Source organism: Diorhabda carinulata, chromosome 1 (assembly GCF_026250575.1).
Source record: "Diorhabda carinulata isolate Delta chromosome 1, icDioCari1.1, whole genome shotgun sequence".
NCBI lineage: Eukaryota > Metazoa > Arthropoda > Insecta > Coleoptera > Chrysomelidae > Diorhabda > Diorhabda carinulata.
The window spans coordinates 30,318,880-30,339,349 of record NC_079460.1 but is presented as its reverse complement, the minus strand read 5'-3'; the positions used below and the strand labels follow the sequence as shown (position 1 = coordinate 30,339,349).

Here is a 20,470-nt window from a genome sequence, read left to right as displayed (position 1 = left end):
TTAAAAAATAGACTTAACATAACTGATTTGTAAATTTATATTTTTGAAATTCGCGGTAAAATCTGTCGAAGTGATTTTGATCACATGACCCACGCTCGTCGCCATTGCGCCGAATAAACAACGATCGGGAAGCTTCTTGTGTGTATCGTTGACGTTTTTTCTCTTATAAATCGTGAAATTAAATAGTCATAATGTCGGAAATGGATTCAGTGAACACCAACAATACTGTTAATGAAGAAAATAGTCAAGTGAGTACATTAATATGCCCCGTTTGCTATTAAAATATATTAAACAACTCTACAATGTGCACGTAATATGTATGGCTCCTTAGAATGGGTTATTACTAAGATGGTAATGATAACATGATCACAATCTAAGGACTATTAACATTGGGATAATACGTTTATTAATAATTTCATTACAATGTAAATTTCACTAAAATTCCTATGGTCAAACTTCATTTTGGGTCACATGCTTGATATTGAAGGTGGTTTTAGCGCGTTATTTGTGGTTAATATCTATAAAAATATATTTTATGCAACCTACGCCGTGGATTCCGCAATGAGAAAATACATACGTTTAGCTTTGTATCACTGGTTTCCTAATGTGCTTCTCGTGTGATTCATGTCGTAGAGTTAATCACTTAGCATTCTGAAATTGGAGGGAAAATTCAACTTATTTTACAACATTGGCTTGTTCATTTGTAATAGTGAAATTTTGGTGTCATATCCTTTATAATGGTAAATTATCATGTTTTTGGTAGTTCATAGTCAACAGGTTACGTTTTTCTATAAATTAGATAAATAACTTAGCGCCGACTGATTTATTTTCAAAATATTCTAAATGTACTGATGTTGTAATTATTCAAATATGAAAGAAGTTTTATATTTAATGATAATAAATAAAAGTTGGATATTTTGGTACATTTTTACCAAAAAGATTTAATTTACCATTTTGTTGCTGTGGTATTATGAAATTATACAGGGAACCACAGTTAACTACATAATGTAACTAGAGTTTGAAATTCCTCTGTAATGCTTAAATTGTTTAAATAATGTTGATTTATAGCATAGCTGATAGAAAATATATATCATTTGTAGAATGAAAAAATTTCTAAAGGTAGAAAATCTAAAACCCCAAGGCTATCCACTATTGAAAGAACAAGAGAAGAAAGTGAAGCTATAACAAAGGTTCGTTTTGAAATTACATTAAAAATCTATTATTTTCACATATTTATGTTATAGGGATTAGGACCAGAAGTTGAAGGTAGACGCAGAACAAGGTCAGCAGCTAAGGGTATAACAGCTACACCACCACCACCAGCCAAAAAGGAGAAAAAGAATACTACAACGAGCAAAAGTAATTGAACATCTTTTATTTATAGTTGATTTATTTATCACAATCATCTGTCTTACAGAAAAAGTTATTCAATTACTTGTCTAGAAGTTTATCAATAGAAAGTGTTGATCTAAAAATATAGTCACCATGTTACTATTATTTATGTGATATAAAATTTTTATCTAATCTGATGATTTTTCTGCACAAAAAAGAATCAGTAGTAAGTATATATCAACTTCTCATAAATAAGTTTATATTTAATTGTGCAATAGTATAATTTAAAATTTAGTTACACATTTTTCTTAACATCCAATTACATAAGCTCTTTTATTGACAATTAAATGTATGATAGTTGGATTAATGCTGAGTTAAAGTTGTGGAAGCAATTTCTATTACATTATAAATAAAATTTTAAACTGGAAACTTGAATTTCAGGTCAAGTGGTTATCAGTAAATAATTTATATCAATTCTATATAGAAGTCCTAGTATAGTTTAATGGTGTCTTAATAGAAGTCATTCAAGTAACTTCCTTTGTGAAACATTCTTAAAACTATGCTTAACCTAGTTCAATGTATCAAGTAATTAAGAATAATATTTTTTGTACCATTATCTCAATTAACTTTTATTTGACAGAAAGGGGAAAGCCCAAGCGAAAAGTAGTTTCAGAAGACAGTGATTCCCTTGATGAACAAACAAAAATAGCGAATGAAAGTGAAGAACAAGAAAGTATTGATGAATCTAAGGATAGTGCAGATACAACTGAAACCAATTCACATGATGACAAAGAATCAGGCAACAATAATGCTGATGCTTCTAAAGTAAGATCTCACAGATAATAAATCTTTGTCCTATAGTTTTAATGGCACAAACTCAAAATTTAGTTGAAAATCATAACAATATGAACAATTATAACAGTTCATGTCAATAATTTTAAAAGCTATTAGCACTAAATTTAACACAAATTCGCCCACAAATGCTAGTCGTCCTAACAGATACCATATTTTCCTTTCTGTATTGTAAACTAAATTAATAACTAAGTTGTAATTTCTGGAACATTTGATGATTCTCATTCTGAACACATTTTACTACCACCACACCAACATTCACAATTACTCCAGTGCGAGGTAACACCTTTAGAGGCAGAATAATTCGCGTCATAAGTTGCTGGTTCTTTTATGGTTTGAATAGTAAGCAATTAAATACTGTTTGATACATTGATGTTTGAGAATCTTTAATAAAATACCTAAATTAAAGTACATACATAATTACATATTTGGTTATTTTAACCTTAAAATTCTTCATTACTTTTCAATAAAGTAACTTTTGAAATAGAGATAATTGAAATAACTAATTTTAGTTCTCCTTATTCAATGAGTAGTAATTTAAGTTGACTGAATTTTTCCTGGTAACATCTTGTTTTCACCAATAAAAATTGTTGAATATTGTTTCAAAGGAGGGCTGACATTAACTATAATATTGATTAAAAAAAAAACTTCATGAACAGGTGATTCAAATAATACTAGGAATGACATTACAAAAAAATCAACATGTGTATTGAGTACAGTTTGTGCTATTATTTTTGTATAATTGATTCTCGGCAAGATCTTGAGCTGGTTTATGATACAATAATATACCAGTGTGGTTTCCTTGCTATAAAAATAATGGTTAACAGTCTTTATGAAAATATTCCAGATATTTTCTCACATGTTCACCAAACACAACAAATCTAATATTTTGTATGGTTAACAAAAATAATTTGTAACACTTTTTTATTGTATAATTGTCAAAATTTCTCGAAAAAATAATTTGCATTATAACCATATTACATTTATTTTCCATCATATTTTCATATTACAATTTTCCTACCCACTTGATACATCTGAAAATTATTTCTTCTTATATCATTACAAAATACTTCTACCCATTTTTTTTACTTTCTATTGTAAGGGACTTATTGAATGTTTTGTTGTAGTCTTATGTTTAAATTAGATAGCTTCTTTGTGGATACCTGTTTATAATTTGATCTTATGATTGTTTTGCATCATAATGTTTGTCACTTGTTTTTTTTATATTTTATTAATTAATTTTTCTTAGTTCAGATTTTACTTTTATTGATAAAAAATGTGTATCTAAATTCGGTATCTCAAGCTTTATCAGCTAAACAAATCATTGATTTTTTTGGCAGGTAAGGTCACACTAGCTTAAGTTCTTGAGGACCATATTCATTTTTTATACAGTTATTTGTATTATTTTGTTCAACCTGTAAATTAAACTTTTAAGATGGGAGTAGGGTACTTGCATTTTCTAAAAAGTATTTATTTTTTGTTTATTTTATAAGTTCCTGATATGAAATAATGTTGGAAAGTAAAATATTTACTTAAAAGTGAAAACATTTAATTGAAAAACACAAAAATTTCAAATTTTCAACTACATAAGAAAACTATTCTTATTGGTTTTCAGTTGTGATGTCATAGGTTTAATAAAAATATTGAGCAGTTGTCTGCTTGATGATCACAAGGTTATCATTGCTGGCAAAGTAACATGTACTGTTATAATACTGTTTTTATTCATCACTTACATACAAATAAAACGTATTTTGATATATAAGAATAAGCGAATAAACCTTTTATAGGTTCTTACATTATTACATATTCACCTTAAAAATTAGAAGCATAATAAACTTAATTACTATAAAATATTAAAATAAGTTAAATTTGAATCTTGGCAGCATAAAAAAACTTTTATCGTCTTAGTCATGGTATTTTTACATCCTAATAACGCTCATTTTAGAATAACCGAGAGAATAACGTATTTACTTTGTATATCATTTTATTTTATATCTATTACGTCAAGCAATATGGCGGCCATACAGAAATTTTTAAACTACCTACAAAATTTTTTAATCTTCAATAATATTTTTCTCTATAAATATTGATCAAAGAATTTAAAAAAAATTATAATAAATGTTGGACACAAACTATCAGAAACTATTTTTTTTCTCAAACCATGCAAGTACCCTATTGAATATTTGACTTGTTTTCTAATGTTTTTGGTACTATATGAAAAAAGAATATAATCATGTTGTGTTTATCCATGATAGCTCCTTAAGGTTTTCTTTTACTGTGTTAACACTTTATATGAATGTTCTCATAACCCCACCAATAACTTGTTTATATAGTTTATTTTAAATTTCAAGTATCTTCAAGAAAAATTTAGTTTTACAGTTCATATATTTGTCTTGATGTATGTCTGTGTTTTATAAATATATATAAGAAAACTGGGTCTGGGAGTCAATACCACTATGATGCTGTGCGAGTGCCTTCTAGACCAATATAATTACCATAGAGAGAGGTGTTGAAATGAATCTAGAATGAAACTATTAAAAATGCGAGTTGAGTTTTTTTCCAAAACGTTGGGTTAATTTGGTGGTACCATAGGAAACTTTATTATCTAGACAAGAACAATAAAGTCTTTTTGGTTTGGCTTTCTAGTCGTTCGAGAATCGAGGCAAACTAGGAAGTTAATATTCTTGTGAAAAAAAAGGAGAAAAAGAATTTTTCCAGAACGGGATCATTTCATCGACACTTTAATACAGGAAGATCTAAGATATACCTGTATATTAGAAAAAATATTGTACACCTTATATTAGCTTTAATATAGGGCACCGCTTCTGAAGAGACACCTAATAAGATTAGGTCTGAAAATGCAAGTTCTGTATGTTTGAAATATTATTCATTTTTGTATGTGAAATGGGGAATTTGGATTTATAATTTTGGTTTATGATGACAGCTTTATTTAAAGTTTCATGTACGTTTTGCTCTATTTTTTAAAATATATTTATTTTCTATCATTTTTCAATTTATATTCAAATCCTGTAAAATTATAAGTATCGGAACATGCTTTATCATTTATTAGTATTTATGTGGTTGTTAACATATTCGAGATACTTTCTACAGGAGTGCTTTCTCATTGGTGTCCTGCACAAAATATGTGATGAACATAAAAATTCATTCACTTAACTTGCTATTTTGTTGATGTTTAATTATTTGTTCAGGAGGAACCAGAAGCAGAAACAGAAAAAGGAACTCGTGCGCCAGCTGCCACTGAGAATGGTGCGAAAGAGGACAGTGTTGATGCTCCTGCTTCTGAAGAAGAGAAGAAAGAAGTGGAAGAGGAAAGTAAAAGTCCTACCGATGAATCTGAGTCTCCAAGTACTGAGCCGACAGATGCTGAGAAACCTGCAGAATAAGTATTTTCCAATTTTTATTATCAGCTCGTTTTTCTATTCATTAAATCTACTGTAGGTTAAAAAGAGTTCTTTTTTAAAAATATCATTTAAAAAAAATGACGATAAAAAATAATACAAAATATCATGGATATATTTGATTTGTGATTAAAAGTTGTATTAAAATTTTAAAAAACCTTTTTTGGGTTAGTTTGTATGAGCTGCGCCATGCAAGATAATTACTGTTAATAATATATTATATAGGTTAGGAGTCATTCTTTTGTAATTTTCTTTATTTTGTTTTTACAAAAATTAACTTTTCATGAGCATTTTCACCTTTACCTACAGACTAGTTTGAAAGAATTGAGAGACAGCCGAAGTACATATAGCGGCAGTATGTACCTGAATCTCTTTACAAAATGCTGTCAACTTTTCATTTGCACCAAAAACTCATTTATAAACATTTTTAATTCCAGGTCTGTTCTGGTAAAATATATATTTCTTTTACCTTTTTAGACCTTTTATATGTTTCTTGATATCTTGATTTTATGTCTCTTTTGATAGAAAATTAGTTTTGACTTATGCCAGTCAGCTTAAAATTGGCCAAATTGTAATGTAACAAAAAAATCTACAATATTCATAAACTCAATACTGTCATTTTAAAAGTTATTTGAATCATATGAATTGAATATTTTATTAAGAAAGTAGATACCACAATTCTTGGCCTCTTCTAATTAATGTTTGTAATTTGTAATATTTTTATTTTTATATACAATGTTTATATTCTTACATACATAGTTATTCTAAATGTGGGAATATATATTAAAAATAGTAAAATATAACCCCACATAAATCACATTTAATACCAAGTTGCAAAGACTTTATTTGAAGAATCAAGAGTTTTACTTGCAAATGAAAAGTTCCTGTTTTATACCATATAAAAAAATTTAGTAATGTTTAGTAAACCATAGAGTAAACAATGTTACTTTACAAATAATTTAAATTCAACTGTTAATTTCAATTGTAAATTACTTAAATATTACCTATTGCATCATATAAAAATTGGTGAGTGGTTATATTAACAGCGTTACATATTTTTCTTATTTCTGATTTCAAGATTGCCACCTTAGAATTCACCATTGGTTTTTTTATTTGCACTATTTCAAAATAATTTGTTTTGTTTAAAAATATATGAAATTAGACTACTTTATGATGTGTAAAAATACAAATAAGTTTAGTTTGTACATGACATATTGTATATAAAAACAGATGGCCAAGGTGTTATTAACCATTATTAAATCATTTCTTGGCATAAAATTAGATCATCACAAAGGATTCAGACCATGTAATTTTTGAGTTCTAATTCCTTCTTTATTTGTAAACTTTTCTTTGAAAACGTTTAACTATTAGTAGTCAACTGAGTTGAATGAATGAATAGGTGAACATAAATCATTTTCAATACCAAAATAAGCCAGTTCTTATAACTATTAGAAAATGTATGTCAAACTTAAAGGCAATTTGGTCACAGATTTGTTCTTTCGTATTTTGGGACAGTTAGAAAAGATAATTCAATGGTGTGTTTTGTACAGAGAATATTTATTTTACTTGATAGGATTCTTTCTCTAAAGTTTTGAAACTAGACTGTTATATTAGAGAACACATTTATAAGTTATTAGAGATAGGCAGTAATGCTATCAAGTGAATAAATATTTTTATGGTGTCTTTATAATTCTGTTGATAAATTATATTTTTATTTCGTTTTGTTAGAGAAATAGTTTTCTATACAAATTAGGAAATAATGGATAAAGAGAAAATGCCATAATTAAAATTGTGGACAATATCCATTACATGATCCTAAAGGCCTTACAAACAAAATCTAAATGTTGAATAACATTTAACTGAAATAATGTGAGGTTTAGGAAGCGTACACGTTCAAAAGGTATAGATTTTGGGAACAACGTTTTTCCGAATCGATTTTTTTGGATTAACATACAAAAGTTAATTAACCTTTTCCAGCGATTTAACAAGCCTCATTGGATCTTGTTCTTAGACTACTCTTGCTTTGGTCATTTTCTTATACCAAGAAGTTGGCCATATTTCTGTAAATAATTTACATTTTGAACCTGCTTCTATTTTTTACAATGGTGCCATTGCATATCTTCAGCATTTTTTGTAAGTCAACATGTCTTCTTATATAAAGCATTAAATTATAATATTTACTATATTAGTTTCTTGTACAATACTCTCAAAGTACGAAGTTATACTCAATATTCTGGTTCACCATTTTGTTTTTGTTATATTGTGCCATCATAAAGTATAAGTACTTCTGCATATATCATTTTTTTGTATCAACTGTTGATTTTTGGTAGTTTGTATTTCCTCAAAAATTATGTTTTTGTGTGAAAAAAATAGCTGTAATACACACATTCTTGACTACTAACTGCTTAATGATTTTCTTTACTGCGAACGAGGAGGATCATATATTTAATTGCAATTTTTATCTCTCATTTGTGTGTTGAATCTTATTAAGTTGAACGTAAGGGATTCTTAACGAGGTACAAAACAATTCAGTTAATGTTTGACACAATGACACGCACACGTTTTTATGTTCATTGGCACTACCCACACGGTTTAAATATAAAGATTACTTTCATTACTTTACAACTTTTTTTGTTTCATTATAATAGTGAATCTATAAGAGAATATTTTTGAACGTGTACATCTAAACTAACATGATTGCGATCGTCTTAAATCCCCTTATTTGACATTTCATTATTTCACTCTACCATTAATTCTCCAGTAATTTAAAAATTTTATCACTTTTAAATTTAATAGCCTCATTAATTGAAAAATTAAAAAAAAGGTATTTTTTATTTGATTTTGCCAAATTTATTTGATAATAACATCCAAATTCGTAGTAAACCATTAATAATTTTCATCTACTAATAAAACAGTCAAAAATTTTTGGTATAAACATGATACACATACACTAAACTTGTCAGCTAAATTTTGACACGCCTCGTGCATGTCGTCACCCTGGAAACAGAATGTTTTCTTGGCCATTAAGATAAGGTTGGAGTTATACGTATTTACTGGGTTTTGTGTATTTATGATCTCTTTTTGTGTTTAGCGGCTATTATAGGTTTGACCTATATATAAACATTATTATTTTCTTTTAAAACATTTTACTTTCTATTATGAGATCATAATGACGTCGATAAATACAAAAACACTAATCGAAATACCAAAGAAAAATATATTAAATACTTTGGTTTCCAAAAAAAAAAGACTTGGCGAAACAGTGGATAAGACCTGTTGGTCGAGAGAATAAAATTAATTTAAAACATGGTAAATGAACGCCTTAAATCAGAAAATAACACATTCCATTTTTTCCAATAATTACTTTTAAGTCTCGTTGGAAATAATTTAGACACGATATCCATTTATGTGTTATTTTGGCGCGAGTTTGTCCATTCATTTCTAAGGGTTCCATATAATGCAAAGTGTCTAGGTTTAATACATACATATATACATATTTGCATGTATATATATGCATGTATATATGTATATCGTATTTTGAAAAAGACTGATATAAGTCGAAACGTCAATTTTGATCTTTCTTTTAAAAAAAATTTAATACAGAAGAGACCTAAATTCAAGAACATTTAGAAGAATAAATATATATTTTAAATAGTCCCTTAATTCACGGAACAGGCGGTTTACTTGAAACTGGTAAATTGAATAACCATATAAATAATACATATATAGACATGTCTTTGCATCAAATATTACTTTTGGGATCAAAATAAAACTATAACATTTTGATTCCAACGTGACGTCACGTTATGTGAGAGAGATGGCGCGTGCTCTGCTCTTAAGTATACCAGTGTATGTGTATCATGAGTATAAAGACCTTATATTATGTTTGTATGAACTTTTGAAATAAATAAGTTTTCAAATTGCGGGTTCAATTTCTAAAGCAACTGAATCCCTCCTTATATCCTCTTAATATTGGGCAATTTACTTTTGAAATAGCTGGTCTGTATAGTAATTAAACTAGACGAATAGAAAGAGAAAAAATTGTTTTACAGTAGTTAATATATTTCTTTAACTTAACCTCAATTATATTTACATATTCATTCTTTTTCAGATAAGAACTGATGTAGAATCAATTCACATACAAAATTTTGTACGAGGTACATCGTTGTTTAATTATGTTGATTTTTTCCGTGCACTTGGCCGCTAAAGATTTAATTAAAAAATGACTTTATTTTGGGTCGTTCTTTGTTTGTATTTTCATAGGAATATGTAGTATCATGTTTCTATTTTGATCGTGAAATTGTCCTGATTTTATATTTATGTAAACTAAACTGTATGTTTAATTAATATAAATGTGAAATAAATTTTCATTACTTGGACTTTGTTTTTTTTTTTCATTTCTATTGAATTGTTCTGTAAATTTTACATAGTTTATTGGCGTTTACTGCATTTTCGTCTGATTTTGTAAATTCACTCAATTTTGTTTTATTATTAATTCCTATTTTGTCCGTCTAATATGGAATGTATTTATATTTTCTCTCGCTTCTAAAAAAATTATACAGACTTCCAAACATGATTGATTTATGAATATTATTCATTAATCACTTATTTTGTTGGACAAATTCACTTCTGTTTCACACACAATTTTTAAACACTGGTGTTAGAATCACGAACCCAAAAGACTCAAAATTGACATGTTTCTGGTGTTGTATTGGGTGAACGCCTCCCTTTTTTCCGTATAGTGGTTATGCTATATAATCTCATTATAATTAAGAAAATGTGTTATCACAAACCCAAAAGCAAACGCTTTTGTAATGAGCGGTATGAATATTTGTGGTAGACTGGTCAAAATGAAGGTCTTTAAGTAGGTTTTCATTGATGGCCTAGGGATTATAACAAAAATATATGTCATCTGCATTATTGGTAAATAAAAACTGAAGCGATAAGAGGGATTAGCCCTCTTACTGAATTACAAAACAATGCATGGCTGTGGAAGTTAGCATTCTATGTTGATTGATTGAAACCAGCATCTTCCTGATTTATACACTAATATCAAATCATTCCGGGAGAAATTGATACTGTTTCAATCACAACTATGAAGTAAATGTATTTAAAACATGTGAAATATTCAGCCACACCACTGAGGCTGGGTTTCCTATCGATTTTGCAAGCGAAACTTTGAGTGCTTTGAAAATAAATTTTGATACTCGTTTCTCGGACTTTGATGCCATTGCGAATCAAATTAAGATTTTTCAGAATCCTTTTGATACTGACATTGAAACCCTAGACCCGGAACTTCAAATGGAAATGATTGATCTACAGTGCAGTGATTGTGATAATTAAGAACGAATATCAAAACTCATCTTTGTTGGAATTTTTTAAGAGTCTTCCACTGACACAATTTGGTAATTTGCATGAATGTGCTCGTGGGCTGTTTTCTGTTTTTGGTACTACTTATTTGTGTGAGAAGACCTTCTCCAAAATGAAGTACACAAAAAATGTTCACAGATCTAAATTAACTGATGAGCATCTTAAATATCTTTTAATAATTGGTACAAGTAAAATTAGTCCACAACTACAAACTATTGTCAGTGGAGAATCTCAATTATATAAATCTCATTAGTATTTCATATGTCATTATGCTTATTATAAGTTATGCTTTTATTTAAAATGTATAAAAAGTTAGTTGGATTCATTTCAATAATTTGTTGGTTATTATATACTGAAGTTAAATGTTCTGCATATTATACATGTCTTTACTCATTACAATTCTGTGTTTCTTTATCCAACTTATCACAAAAACAATAACAATAAGCCTACAACAATGTTATGAGTAGTAAGCCCGTGACCATATCAATGTAGATGTCATATTAATAATTATTCAACATAAAATTAAAATACTTGAGTAAATTAAATTCAATTTGCTATAAAGAATATGTTCTCTAAAAGGAGTTTTCAAGTATGCTAGCTCTCCGCGGGCCGGACAAAACCGGATGTGCCTCTCGGGCCGTAGTTTGGAGACCCCTGGTATAGTCGATAAGTATAATACTCGGTATACTGCAGGTACAACAAGCCTTTGTTTCTCAGACTTGAGAACTTGATATCAGTTCAGTTTAGAAGCTTTAAAGCCAAGTTAACAATAGTTACATGTATAGAAGAGAGTAAACATAAACTTATGGTTTTGTGTGCCCGTTGGAGGCAATAAAATGACAACGGGACACAAGTACTATAAAGTTTTATTTAAAAGTTCATAATTTTGTTATTTCAACAAAAAACAATTATTTCTAATTGCTCTATTTCCAACACTAACCATACAGCTTGTTAATAAAGGCGAGAAGTATAAACCTCTAAAGAAATTAAGGATATTTCTTATTCTTCAGAACTAAATCAGTCTATTTGCAATTATTAATTGAAATTTGCTTTATTATAAGTATTATCGTTATCTTTAGAAAATAGTGGAGGAAAAAATATAAAAATTAAATTTTGCCACCCAAATATGCTCGAATTGTAGTGGATTGTTAAAAAAATAATTTATTTCGTAAATGATATATGACGAAGAATGTAACAGACCTATTGGCATCTTACAAACTTTTCGAACTTCGTAAGCGAGTTCTTTTTTGGAACTTCTTCACAGTTTCAGAAAAAAAAAATAGAAACTTATTAGCTTTTCACGTGACGTTTTATTTTGTAATAATTTTATTTGTATATCAATTAATTATTCTTTGCATGTTCTATACTTCAAAATGTAATGATATAACGGGATTGAAAATTCTAGAAACTTACTTCATGACAAAATAAAAGATAGTGAAATTTGGTGAGGACATTAATAAATTGATTAAACAGTCCTATACCTTAATTTGAGGATTACGGTTGGACTCGATTATAGCGCAGTGACAGGAGCGTCGGATTTTGACGTACAATCTGGGATCATAACCAACAAAATATCTTTTTTATTTTTAATGGATATTATATTCTTATTAAGATACTTGTTCCATAGATTTCTTTTAATAAATTGATTTGATATTATCTTTACAATTCTGCGCGCGAGGAATTCAATGGCCGTTTTATCGTCGTGCTGGTGTCAATTAGTCGCCTCGATTATATAATTTGACACCATTGGACTTCAAGTTTTTGATACTCAAAAAATTCTACACGTTAATAAGCCAAGAATAATTCTAGAGTTGAAGGATGAGATAATTCGGCACATAACGATATTGAATCTTGAGTTTTTAAAATTTGGATAACTAGATCCCAAGATGTAACCTTGTGAACTCGTCCAGAAGCTAGGGCTTTATTTCAATGATCAATTTCTATTCAATTTAAACATTTTCACTTGCAATTTGCAGCAAACGCGCACATGCATGCAAATACAATTTCCAAAAAACATCCTAACCCTAACAGGAGAAATATTACAATATTATGATCATCTTAAACAATTTCAAAAATTTCAGAATACCCTTGGGTACTTCCAAAAAAAAATAATGTGTTTTTAGGAAGAGATGATTAAGAGTTTAAATCGCTTTGTCAATATCCAAACCGACCCACATTATCACAACTTGAGAAATGACATATGTGTGAAAAAATGTTTGAGGATATTTCCCAGTATTCCAGCTTTTGCTCGATTACTGGAAGAAGTAATAACAACGAAATCTGGATTTACAATACCAAAAGGTGTAAACGTGCGCATATAAATATTCGATCTTCATCAGGATTTGGAAGCGTGCTGAATCACTTGATCCATTGTCATCCATTTGTTAAGAAGTATCTTCTATTACATTCTTTTGCTAATTTCATTTTAATTCTATCTATTTATTTATTTTCAAGAGTAAAATTGTTTGACATGCTCCCAGAACAGCTCATCTTCCCAGACATCAACGTCGCGTTGGGATTTTTGTGATCTACTATACAGGCATACATATCACACACAATACCTTGCAACTTTAAATTATTACATTGCAATTATTAACTTATAATTAAATATTTATAAAAATAATTCATTTTCAATAAAAATACACAAGTCTTGAATATTTACTAATGTATTTATTTCTTGGCGATGGAGAGTAAAGAGAGATGATTTTATTGTTTACATAAATTTTCTTAATGAGATTTGATTTTCAATAAAAGCTTTTTATAGGTTTAATATTATATATACAGAAGGTATGTGAGTTATCGATCGAACTTTATCTTGCGGAAACTGCAAATAGCAGAGATGTGAGAAATTGACTTTCGGAAGATTTTTGTTTGAGCTCCATCCGAAAAAAATATTTCTTTGCAGCTATTTAATTCTAAAGACTATTAAAGGCACAAGAAATGATAAGTAGAAGGCGATCGAACCTTTCTGGTGGGTTAATTACAGGTGACTAATCTTGATTATTTATTAATGAATTTGGTTTAAAATTATTTTTACTTCGAGAAGGTCTAGGCTCATAGAATTGACGATATAACTTTTCGACATATTTATACTCGTCCACGTAGGCGATTGCATTATATTTAATGATCCCTGAACATCCTTCTATAAAGGTGTTCGAAGCAGTTTTATCGAAATGGTTTATCTGACATATTTCATCACTTAAACTAAAATCATTGCTATCTTTTTGTATCGTATGACTTTTCAATAATAGTAATCGAGTTCCAAAGGTTATAATATTTACTTCTTTGAACGGTCCAGTTCTAGTAAACTGCAATCTATCAGCATTTTTTTTTTTTTCGTGTAAGCGCCGAAAAAGTACTGTTCCATTCAAAGTACTTTGGCCAGATGTTTAGCAGGCGTCAATAACGACAAAACTGATAATATTCATATAAAATGCGCAAGTTTTATGTATTTGCATACTTATTACCTGATATGTTAGTTTGGATAGAAGATTGTTTCCTTGAACTGTAATTCTCTCTGTACTATGATCAGAATTATTCTGTTGATTAATGCAGAATTATCAATAAATTTGGTATAAATGTAAATGGCAAATTTATTATATTTAACTGACTAAAATGAATATTGGAAGAAATCATTTTTATATGGTTTTATTTCTATTATTCACATTATGTAGGACAGTTTGTTGCATTGGGAAATAGTTCTGATAACCTTTAGCTTAAACGACATGAGTGTATTAAAAAATAGCAGTAGCGGTAATCAGAAGTCAATTAATACAAAATGAGGATTTATTTTTCTATTCTAGTAACTATTTGTGTAACTATTTCAGCTAATCCTATCACAATTAGTATTGATAATCCAAGCACACACACTAAGGTCACAACAGAAAATATAACATCGCCAAAAAGTACGTTATGTTAATTTTTTTATGAAAAAATTCATTAGCGTTTTGTTTCTATTTTCAGTTGATGTGAAAATATTAGACAAACCCCATCATCTTTTCATTGGACGATGTAACCCCAAAGATGAGGTTTTTCACAACGAAAACATTATTCTTACAAACGATGGCAAAAGTCACGTGTCTGCTAAAATTCGGGTAAGTTCACTTTTCAGAAATTATTATCAGAATAAAATAAAAGAGCGAAAACGTTTTGTATGAATAATTCGAAGAACATATTTACAAAATTGTTAACATAAAAGGTCTATAAGTATAAAAAAGTTAAGTAATTGTTTCAACCCATATAATAACAAACTTGAACTTAACATTTATGTTATCAATCCCAATTAAGATAAACAAAAAATTCCGTGTCCCAGACCAGACAATTTCGATACATTTCTGCAACATTTTGTTTAATTTTTGTTCTGTTTTCTAAGGAGACTTTTGCATGTCCCGTCCCGAGTCGGCAAAAACCAAATTTGACTACCTTTATATTTTACTAGTTTGATGCTCAGTGTGGACTATGTGCGCTGACAAAAGTAGGACAGCAATATACGGCGGAGAGTACAAATATGTTATTACTCCACAGATCACCTATATAAAATAGGTGGTTTGTTATTTATTCTGTTGCGCTTAGCATGTCTTTGCGAAGATATTTCAAAGAAAATAGTGGAACTTAGAAAATACTTGCAAACTGACAGAACTGTACAAGAGACCATTCATTATTATAGAACCCTGAAAATAAAGGATAGAATAATCATTATAAGAAAACCGATGCATCGACGAAGATTGATTTAGCATTAAATGTGGATGATTTTGAAAAGAAAATAAAGAATATTAACAGCCAATATACGAGAGAGAGAAGAAACTATAAGAAAATGAAGAATTCTGGGGTAGATAAATAATTTATTTCCAAATGGTTAGGATATTAACTCTATTAATTCTTCACTTCCAAAATCAAATTACAATCAAATAAAACTCTTTGGCCTATCAGTGGACCTGACCTTTTAGAGTGCGATCCGAGAGCTTTATATCAATTTGGTCATGTCTTGTTCGGCTGAAAACGCTACATAGTGGATACTTGACAATTGGTCAAGACCTTTCAACTTTACACCAGGATTATCAGACTTTACATTTGAGCTAACGTATCGTTGTTGCACGTTTTAAATCGAAATTTGTATTTTAATTGTCGTCAACTATTGCAATCTATAAAGAAAGTATAATTGTTATTATCGCCATCTATTGGTGAAATTATAACCAAGTTTCTCCATATGAAATATTAACTTAATTAAATATCTGAGTTGATTCCTTAACGAGAATTTAGTTGAATATTGATTACGTAATTTGTACCATACTAAAATCTATTTTATTTAAAATTGATAATTAAAAAATTTCTCGTGTGTCTACCGCTGCTAAAAAATTTATGATTATATATTCTGAATATTCTACATCGTCGTAAAATTTTTTCATAAACATTATTTTGTAATTAAAAAAAAACATAAGGACAATATTTTTGTCTATAACTGCTCCCAAACGACTCAAAACATTCCATAGTGCTATTTATTTACAAAGTTCCATATAATAAAATCTTATTAGATTAAAATATCCGGGGGTAGTTTACGAACATTCGCTGTTCCTTTGTTGAGCTTTAATTAGTATTTGTCTTCGAAATATACCTTTATCTAGAATTAACGACACGGATAATTACTTTCCTTCCAGATTCTGTTTTATTTCATTTAAAATTAGATGGGATGTTGAATATTAGGTAAATTACTTTGTTAAACGTCATTTCAGGAGTTCAGTGGCTAAACATCCAAAGGGGATTGTGTTTGTAATCGATCGTTCTGATTTTATATACATATGTTGTTAGAACTTAAATCAGTGTTAAAACAAATATGCAACGTGCTGTGCGAGCGGACAATGTATTAAAAAAAACACGAAATTTTACTACAATAAAATAGCCGTAAAATATTGTATAAAATAAAATTGTGGTAAATTTAATTCGTTTTCATTTGAAACCAGACTGGTATCTGTAAGCCCAGCGGTTCTCTCAGAATTACCACCAACTTTTCCCTTCGTGCTCTTCTGAAGATTGCCACTTTTCTCATCAGCACCCAAACCACGGATATAAACGACCAAATGCAAGTTCATTCCCGCTTTGACCAACACCTGATCGATCTCGATCCGCATTTTCTTTGGCAATACCCACTTCCACTCCCTCCTTCTGGATGGGATCTCAACGAAAAGGTGTGAGTCGTCTTGTGTGTTCCACATTGCCCAATATTTTAGATATTTCAAAAAAAAATCATTATTTTGTGAAAAATGGCCTATTTTCGAAGATCTGTATCTTGAAAACCAAGGACTATATAGAGCTCGCCTTAGTCTCTAATTGCAGTAAACTTAGTAGACAAAGGTCCGAAAATTTTAAAATTTTGGGAGGATACTACTACTGCACAGCACTTTGGAAAAAATTCTAATCTGGTTATTCATTTGATTGAATTGCATATGTAGTTTAAGACTGTAGACAATAACCCTTCTTATTTTTTGATTATACCAACTGAAACGTATTATTTTTTGTTTCAAATAACAGCCTCTGGTGGATAATCTCGTATAAATAATATTGAACCTTCTTTTTATTAATATTCATTATTTAATGTAATTAAGGTAAAAATTTTCATAGGCTTAAACACAGGGCACGCGGATCTCCAATACCGAAAAGCCTACACGGGCTAAGGCAAGGACGACCGAAGGAATTGCAAAGAAATTACACAGGCAATAATAGTAATCATTCGAAAAATCTATCTCAGTTTCTGTAATGTGTGTTTTTCAACAAATAATATTCTTTCAATTGGATTAACTTTACATAAGCGAATCACTCGACATTCTGAAGTTTGTTGTTCAAACATAAAGAAGTTTTACACAAGCACCATTAAATTATACGTATAACGTTGATATTCAACAAATAAAGATTTATAATTATAATAATATATTCTATTCCCAAAAAATAATTTTTTTGACCTGAAGAACACTAGCCCGTCATCATTCTAACAAGCAATACATTATTCTATTTTCCAATCCGTAAAGATGCTATTGTTGATCGCAACAACATATTTGTCAGCTTTGTCGTGACATCTTTTTTTAGTAATATGCGTGACAATGATTCTTCGACGAGTCTACTTAATATTCTGGCCAAGATTAAGTCTTCTAGCCTGGTACATTTAGCAAAAAAGTTTCAACCTATTTTAAATTCTAAAAAATGTTTTTACACAAATTCCTGATATTTCTATAGGGTTATCCTTAATTGTTTAGAGGTCCATTACATTTCTATTTGTAATCTGATGACTTTATTCAAGAAAAGCGTACTCTCACTGATAAATATCTAATTTCACTTCTGAATTCAATATTCCACCTAATTTTTTTCTCGCTTAATAACAGACAGAATAGTCATAAACCCGTATTGCAAATTGAACGACATTAGCCCTCGCCAAAGAGTCATTACCTCCCCTATCTATCATCAACTGAACACCTGGTCTTGTCCATATAGCGGTGTTTTCGCTAGACCCTCACCTCTTCAAAGTGGCAACTAATTAGTGAGAATTTATATAGTATAGTATAGTTTATAGTAATATATTTTCATGAGTTGCAAATGTATGAATTAAAAAAATAAAACGGAAAATTTTTATAAAATTGGAAAGACTGGTTATCTCTTTAAATCGGTGTACAACGTAGCAAAACTGATGTCTCTTTAAAGTGATGGCGTCGTTAAGTGGATTTACTTATAATCGGAATACATATAATTAATAAAATTTGATGTTAACCAGCTCGTCAAGATAGTGTCTCCCAATAGAATATCAAATATAATATTAAATAACTATAAATAAAATATGACTCTTTACTTTGAATTTTTTGTCTCTTCGTCACTACTACCTATAACCTTTCCTAATCTATAATTAGTTTTAAATCATTTTATTAATCAGTATCCGTACTTTTGACTTTGGACGCAGATGACCCATAATTCTAATTAATAACCTTATAATATTAGAAATAATCAAAATGAAGATTATTTTAGTCAATATCATTTTCACTGTACTGACGTAAGGTGGAAAAATTTTTAATCTAAACAAACATAATTAGCAAGCAACTCTATTATTATTAAAAAAAATCGCATTGTAATTTTTCAGATGAACATAGATGGTCCTGTATACATTAGTTGTGTTAATATTTATGATGAAATCCCGGATGGTAAGGGTGGCTATCCAAGTTTTGTAGCGGGAGGAGTAGGGTACAATTTCATAGAATTTAAAGTTCTAACGGACTATGGTAAAGGTTTCCACTTCTTTGTCAAGATACAAGGATACACTAAAGACATCGATGTAAAATAATTCATGTATCGGTTTAAACAAATTCTCTGTATATGACACACATAGCTCACAACTATTAAATAAAGATATTGGATTTTACCGAATTTTTTTTCAAGTTCCACTCAGTATTAGTTCATTATCAAGTGGAGCTAAATAGAAAAAATATAGGATATTTAAATTTACACAGTTTGACGAACGAGTACCTTGAATAAAAAAGTTGCTTTACAGTGAGAAAATATTTAAGACTCTTCCGCACCTAGTTCTGCAAGTTTCCAATTTTTTCAAACCATCCAAAAAATACAATTACTACTTTTTATACAATTGATATCTTTTCAAATTTTCAAAAACAAATGGAGTGGAATGCATTTATAATGACATCACAGGGAAATAATAAACACATCCTACCCAACCTACTAAGCGAATGTCTCACGAAGCATTTTGTAGAAAATAAACCTCTCCTGTTTTTGTTAGTATGTATTTATTCAGTATAACAGTCTCTAATACTATTGTGTAGAGAAGACATGCCATTATCAAATCATCATTTTTCATATTGCTATAAACAAATGTGGCAACAATTCTGCAGCCTTTAATGCGTCTTCTGCGGTAAGTAATGTTTCTTCCCCATCACTTCCGCGTACCTCATTATTTTGAATATTCTGTATATTTTTATCTATGGGCTCTTCAGATGTAAGGAGAAAGATATCGATGTCAACATAATGCTCCCTCATTTCCGGTGCTGCTAAGAAAGCAGTTTAATTTAGGTTCTGTAACTACAAACTGGAGTCATCTTCTTCATCAAATTCATGTGCTTTGTTTGAACCAGTGAACTGTTGTGATTTTCAATGAATCCTGCATGTTCGAAACAGTTGGGAATTGTATTGTAGTTTATGACATTTTATTCCAAACATAGAAAATTTATTTTTGTAGAAGAGTGGTCTTTATAAACTTATATTTTAGCGACTTTCACAACCCTCTTTCTCGTTAAAATCTTTCAAACCTAAACTTACCTTATGCTCATAAAATTTACTGCTTGGTAAACCCTTTGTTAACATATCAACTGGGTTTAATTCACTTGCATTGCACTGTATGTCAACAAAACCTTTTCCAAAGCAATCATTTACAAAATTATATTTTAAATTGAGGTGTTTTACACTTCTATTGTTAGCTGGGCTCTTTACAATATTTATACATCCCTGATTAT

At 29.3% G+C, this 20,470-nt stretch overlaps 2 protein-coding genes across 4 annotated transcripts; both read left to right on the top strand.

Annotated features, from left to right (window-relative positions):
* The first annotated feature begins 100 nt into the window (after positions 1-100).
* Positions 101-9,982, top strand: LOC130890817 (uncharacterized protein DDB_G0286299-like). 2 transcript variants are annotated; one of them, XM_057795159.1, is made up of 6 exons: positions 107-248; positions 1,101-1,190; positions 1,245-1,359; positions 1,973-2,157; positions 5,394-5,588; positions 9,715-9,982. In XM_057795159.1, the coding sequence occupies exons 1-5, from the start codon at positions 192-194 to the stop codon at positions 5,586-5,588; spliced, it is 642 nt and encodes a 213-aa protein (XP_057651142.1). In that variant the 5' UTR covers positions 107-191; the 3' UTR covers positions 9,715-9,982. The 2 variants fall into 2 exon arrangements, with proteins under 2 accessions (XP_057651153.1, XP_057651142.1); XM_057795170.1 differs by having other exon boundaries at positions 101-248; positions 5,394-9,982.
* A 3,771-nt stretch (positions 9,983-13,753) lies between these two features.
* LOC130892993 (uncharacterized) lies at positions 13,754-19,360 on the top strand. 2 transcript variants are annotated; one of them, XM_057798760.1, is made up of 4 exons: positions 13,754-13,959; positions 14,801-14,878; positions 14,937-15,067; positions 19,090-19,360. In XM_057798760.1, the coding sequence occupies exons 1-4, from the start codon at positions 13,914-13,916 to the stop codon at positions 19,288-19,290; spliced, it is 456 nt and encodes a 151-aa protein (XP_057654743.1). In that variant the 5' UTR covers positions 13,754-13,913; the 3' UTR covers positions 19,291-19,360. The 2 variants fall into 2 exon arrangements, with proteins under 2 accessions (XP_057654743.1, XP_057654740.1); XM_057798757.1 differs by lacking the exon at positions 13,754-13,959 and having other exon boundaries at positions 14,698-14,878.
* Positions 19,361-20,470: the final 1,110 nt, after the last annotated feature.

Bases quoted from the DNA above. Each gene is read 5' to 3' on its own strand.
- LOC130892993 (XM_057798757.1), top strand. From the start codon at position 14,752: ATGAGGATTTATTTTTCTATTCTAGTAACTATTTGTGTAACTATTTCA. The intron at 14,879-14,936 runs GTACGTTATGTT...TTCTATTTTCAG, and splicing joins AAATATAACATCGCCAAAAA to TTGATGTGAAAATATTAGAC. The intron at 15,068-19,089 runs GTAAGTTCACTT...GTAATTTTTCAG, and splicing joins ACGTGTCTGCTAAAATTCGG to ATGAACATAGATGGTCCTGT.
- LOC130890817 (XM_057795170.1), top strand. From the start codon at position 192: ATGTCGGAAATGGATTCAGTGAACACCAACAATACTGTTAATGAAGAA. The intron at 249-1,100 runs GTGAGTACATTA...TATCATTTGTAG, and splicing joins TTAATGAAGAAAATAGTCAA to AATGAAAAAATTTCTAAAGG. The intron at 1,360-1,972 runs GTAATTGAACAT...TTTATTTGACAG, and splicing joins GAATACTACAACGAGCAAAA to AAAGGGGAAAGCCCAAGCGA.